Consider the following 5,768-nt stretch of genomic DNA (forward strand, 5'->3'; position numbering starts at 1 on the left):
GATGTGCACTTTAGAAGGCTCCCTCAGGCCGCTGGTGGGGAGATGGATTGGAAGGGAAGGGACTGGGTGGGGCAGGGAACAGTAGTGAAGGGGACGAAGAGGAAGAAATGGGTGTCAGAGACATTCTGAAGCAGAAATTGGGTGTGAGGCAAAGGTACCAATTTGAGAAGTCACCTGACCTTCCACTGGTATCCGAAGCAGATTTTTGGCTGGAAAGCAGTTGCTTAGGTAAGGCTTCCCATCATCCAGTTTGTAGACTCCTGAAGAAGCCATGGCCCTGAGAGCCAAGCAAGGAAAGCAAGGAATTAAGAAGTAAGAAGGTGCAGTGCTGCTCCCTCACCCCAACACAGCCTGTGAGCCCACCAAGACCACCCCCAATACACACCCTATCTCTGAGATCCTGGAAGTCCACCACCCTGCTTCAGAAATGTGCTGGCCTTTTAAATAAAGAGAGAGACAAGACCCTGGGTTTTGGGGTTCAAATCAATCCTAACTCAGTGAAACACTAAAAAGAACATCACCTTTGGGATCAGACAGACCTGATTTGAATTTTGGCTCTGTCTGGTTCTATGACTGGGAAAATTACTCTACCCCTCTGAGCTTCAGTTTCTCACGTGTAAAATGGGGGTAATAACATCTACCTTAATAGACAAATGAGAGGATCAAGCTAGAAAGCTGGTGCTTACTACATATTAAGTGCTTACTAGAAATGTTCTTTATTTTGCATTCAGGAGAGAGAGGGTTTATATTTAAATTAATTAATAATTAATAAATATATTTAAATAAATGCAAATAATGAGGTATGAACTAGGTAAGTAGGATTTGAGAGATGAACTGAGTTTGCTGATAGAGAGAAGGATAAGCATTCCAAACAGAAAGGGCCACAGGCCTGAGGGCATGGTGGTGGGCATGTCTGGCGCAGTAAAGAAACAATTTGACCCAGGAAGGGGAAGGATGTATATTTGGGAGTCTTGGACAATAAGACTGGATAGGAAGAATGGTACCCGCAACTGAAGGCCTTCAGTATCAGGCTAAGAACTCAGGCTTCACTTTGAAGGTAACTGAGAGCCATGATCCAAGCTAAGCTTTAGAAAGAGAGGTCTGAGAAAAATAAAGCCAGGTGAAATGGGATTTACTGAGTCATGACAATTCCAGCTCAGAAGTACAGTTCCAATGTATATTTCTCTATCTCTCACTGATTTCATTATATCTTTCACCATCTTCCACCTAGAACACTGCAACAGTCTCCTGACCAGATTTCCACTGAGCAAGTTTAAGCCTGGTCTTGAAGGCCCCTGGGGCCCTATGTCCTAACCTTACCAGCTCCAGTCACCCCAGCCCAAGAGGCTCATAGAATCATTTCCTATTCCCCCAAACACATTCAGTCCTCCGTGTCTTTGTTCTTAGTTTGGCCTAAAATAGCCCTTTCCATATTGCTCATCTGACTGGTCTCATGTTTAAGAGTCAGCTCAAATGCTACTTTCTAGGAAAAAAATCTCTAATCAAAGATCTAAATTTTTTAAAACTTAAGCTCTTAAGAGATTAAAGATTTTTCTTTAAAGGGATCCAGCCAGTCCCAAATCTGCTTTGAGACAGCATCAGACAACTTGGGGTAGCAGGGGTTTGGGAATCTGGAAGCCCCTGGCCAGGTAAAGGGAGGCCCTGGCAAGAATGTGGGATCCTGAGCTGGACGGTCTGGGAAGAGATTCAGTAAAAGGAAGGAGCAGAGTGGAGAGCTGGGTTCAAGTGTCCAAAGAAAATGTTTCCTGGAAGTGACAAATATGAAAAGTAGAGGGGTGCAGTAGGAGAGGCAACAATTTTGGAGACAGGAGACTTAAATTTGAGACTAGTTTCTACCACTAAGCTGAGTGACATTGGGCAAATCACTTTACCTCTTTGTGCCTCAGATTTCTCACATGTAAAATGAGGATAAAAACCTGTGCCTCAGAATTGCTGTAAGAATGAAATGAGGTAATAAAGCGGGGGGAAAAAGAGCTGCTTTCTAGACTCAGTCCAGATGACACCCCTTCTACAAAGGTTTCACTGAACCTTCCATAGGGAAGTAACTGCTGCTTTGGCTAAACCCTGCAGTGTTTCTTCTGTATCTCTTTCATTGCCGGACCCCTTTGTACCCTCATAAGATTACTAACAATAGTTAGCACCTCAATAGTCTCTGAACCTCCAAGTCTGAAACCATGTCCAATTCACTATCTCTCTTCCACCCTTGGAATGCTCATAAGAAATACCCAATAAACATGTAGGAGCCAAATGAAGGATACAATGGTACTCCCAGGCCCAAGGGTTTTTATACATATTTCTGATCTCATTAATTAGACTTGGAGCTCCTGTAGAGGAAGGACAGCATCGATGGTGTTCATCTCTTTATTCCCAGCACCTAACACTTGGCACATAATAGATTCCATAATTTTTTGTGGGATGAATGAGTGATTTTGATATTTCCTTTGGTTCAACACAGGGCACTGTGAATGTCCCAGTCCCTAACCACCATGAAAAGGGTTGGAGGCCATTCCTATGAGTTTCCACAATACCCCATCCTTCTCCTGGTATAGTACTTATTTTATTATAACTGTCCCCTTACCAACTTCCCACCTGCTATGGGGCCTAAGACACATATTCTTCTTTGTAATCCCAGAGCTCAGTATAGAGCCTAGAACTCACTAAAAAATGTGCTGGGAAGATGAATGGATGGAAGGATGGGGAATGATAATCATCCAGTCAATCTGTCTTTCAGGAAATCTCTCTTGTGACCAACCACACCTAACTGCTAGATAGGTGAGTTAATTAATTAATTAACAGCAGGGTGGGAAATGTTACAGATGATGTCTGTTGGAAAAAACTCCAGTAGCTTACAGAATATGGGCACCTTGGTTCTGATCTGCACAGTACTTACTTGATCTTTGACCACGGGAAAGACCTCTTTTCCTTTTTTTTTTGTTTCTTCACCTGTTTTTTCACCTGTAAAATAGATATTACATTCCTTCTTAGCCTACTATTTAGAGGTCTTGAACTTTCTCATTAATTATATCCTGCTGTGTCCCTTTGCTCCAAAATGTGTCTCACCTGGGACCTAGAAAAATAACTCAGGGTGAAAGATCCCAGAAATGGATAGATATAGAAGTAGAGACTGAGACAGAGACACAGATAGCAAGGTGGAACAGGAGAATAATTTTGACACTGAGGTGGAGCTAGAGTGCTTAAATAAGAAGTGCAAATCACAAATCAGGAAGAAAAGGATAGATTATATGACCATTTACATGAAATAAATTTATACGTGATAAAAGTATCAAAGACAAAGTCAAAAGATAAGACAAATCTGGGAAAAGATATTTGCTATAAATTTATAAAGGATGAATCAGGCTCATGGAGGGCATATAGACCTGGACATACCAAACCCTGGAAATTCCAGTTCCCTATGAAGAATACTAGGTGAAAAGGTGTGGATTTATGACAAATAGGCTAGGAAGGGCACATAACCCTCAGGTTATATTGTCTAGAAAGTAATTCTAAGAAAAGTATGAACTTTATCTACATGGTAGAAAAAAGAAAGTCTAAGTTCCAGGCTTAGAGGCTGCCTACCTAGATAGCTTCAGCTACCAATGGGCTCCATCTCAAATTTGAAGCAGCTAATCTCAATCTAACTGTTGTGCCTCCCAGTTCCAAAACACACAACACACACACAGTAATGCTTCTCATCTGCATGCATTTGCTTTTTCCATTCCTTTGGCATATCAAACTTCTGCCCCTCTTCTTTGCCCCGACTCATACAGAAAGCTTTCATGTATATCCCCCTTCTCCTAGTGACACCTTAGCCCACCTCTTAATGGAGGCACTCTGCCACACTGTACTATAATGGTCTGCTTACCTGTCTGTTCCTCACTCCTCACACCCCAATCTCAGGCTGTGAGGCTTTCTAAAGATGGGCCTGGGTTCTACCTCTGTCATTATCCCTGGCACCTGATACAGGGTCTGGCCCATTGAAGAGGCTCAATTGAGTATTTACTGAACTAAACAGAACGATGAACACAATGCTATGGAGTTCTTCATTTTGCATGCAAAGAAGGAAGAAGTTTCACAGAGCAGGTGACGTTAGAGCTGGGTCTTGAAACATAAGAAGTTATAAAAGACAAAAAAGCTACAAACAGAAAAGCTACAGGGGTATCTGACTGGATTGCTTCACAGAGTGAAGAAACCACATTTAATATTATTTAGTAATAATTATTATCACATGAGTGTTAGCTTCAAATATATATCCCAGAGACCAGAACAGTCACCACTACATAGTAAGTACTCAATAGGTATTTGTTCAATCATTTGGACACTTATGAGGAATTCATGGAGATTAAAAAAATGATGCAATGTGGGAGACCATAGTAATACAGTCCTGTTACGTGATAACTGTAGGTCATTAGAGAAGTTCCATGAAAGCAGGGAACAGGTCTCTCTTGATCATGAGTATCCCTCAGTATAGTTTCAAGCAATGTTGGTGCTCAATAAATATTTGTGTAAAAAAAGGAATTAATAAAAATCTATGATACTATTACATCCTAAAACTGTAAACGTTAAGTGGCAAAGATGAGGTAGGGGCACCTAGGACCCTTTACATGAGTGCTTGCACCTGGATAAAAGTTTCCCTGATCAACGAAATACGAAGAAACTACAGGAGACTAAAATTAACTGCATGCACCACAGCTGGGGCAGATTATGACCAGGATACAAAAAGGCCAAAAGTCAACTGCCACTTCTGGGGTACCAGGAGCAAAAGCGGGGTACTGTGCACGATCCCTGCGCACAGCACCACCAAAGGGGGTGGGCAGACCACATAAACTACCCACTTGGACCAGACCCACCCATCAGCCCCTATTCTCTCCCCATTTCAGGGACCACCTCGCGCCCCTCCTCCCCCCGCACCTGTTTCTTGTTCTCATCCCTTTCTGCTGCAGCAAGAGTCCCAATAAAGCCTTGCCTGAATTCCTCCTCTGGCCTCTTATCAATTTCTATTGATTAAAGAGTCCAAGGATCCCACCTGTAACAAAGGGAGCATAATACGGGTTTGATGCCCCAAAAAACCAAAAACAAACAAACAAACAAACAAAAAAACCAGAACAAAACAAAACCCTGGCCTCTAAACCAGGTTCTGATACATGCTATCTGGCCTTGGTTAAGTTCCTTAGTCTCCTCATTTGACTGCGCTGTTAGGGGACTAAACAAGAAGATGAATGTACACGTACATGGAACATTATCTGGCCGACCGCAGACGCTCAGTGAACGTGAGCTCTCTGTAACACGAAAACACTAAAAGCTAGAGAGAACTAGTAAGTGCTGTAATAGGACTAGAAAAGAGTGAAGGTCGAGTTCCTGCCGCCCCTTGGGAAACCCGACACATGGAGGCACGGAGACTCTAACCCCTCAGGTAAACTGTTTCCAGCCGTACCTGCCTCCGGCGTCGTTTCCGCCTCCGACGCGTCTGCGGGGGCGACGTCCCGGTCAGGCGGGATGCACGCCTGCGAGCCTCCCGGGGATCTCGGAGCCGCTCCACGGTGACGCCTGCCACTACCTTCTCCACCCCTTAGTAACCGCGATGCGGCGGCTGGCCGAATAGGCGGCAGCCGGTGGCTGGAGCTTATAATTACTACGGGTCCCGGCAAGCCCCGCGGCCACTTCCGCTGGCCCCCTCACGTCAGCCAGCCCCAAACTACGGATCCCGGTGGACTAAGCACGGCGCGTCACGCCGTCAGCTCCAGCCAATC

General features: G+C 44.0%; 1 protein-coding gene across 19 annotated transcripts in view; it reads right to left on the bottom strand.

Annotated features, from left to right (window-relative positions):
• XRRA1 (X-ray radiation resistance associated 1) overlaps positions 1-5,686 on the bottom strand; it is a 172,317-nt gene extending 166,631 nt beyond the window's left edge. For 12 of the 19 annotated variants that reach the window (XM_032489355.1, XM_032489354.1, XM_032489373.1 and 9 more), the window contains exons 1-3: positions 5,453-5,663; positions 2,912-2,976; positions 180-277 (exon numbers count right to left, since the gene is read on the bottom strand). In XM_032489355.1, coding sequence (XP_032345246.1) covers positions 180-273 — 94 coding nt within the window. In that variant the 5' untranslated portion in view covers positions 274-277; positions 2,912-2,976; positions 5,453-5,663. Of the gene's footprint in view, positions 1-179; positions 278-2,911; positions 2,977-5,452 lie in introns of all 19 variants that reach the window. The other 7 variants (XM_032489371.1, XM_032489368.1, XM_032489370.1 and 4 more) reach the window with 3 other exon arrangements.
• Between the last annotated feature and the right edge of the window lie 82 nt (positions 5,687-5,768).

Source organism: Camelus ferus, chromosome 10, assembly GCF_009834535.1.
Source record: "Camelus ferus isolate YT-003-E chromosome 10, BCGSAC_Cfer_1.0, whole genome shotgun sequence".
Lineage (NCBI taxonomy): Eukaryota > Metazoa > Chordata > Mammalia > Artiodactyla > Camelidae > Camelus > Camelus ferus.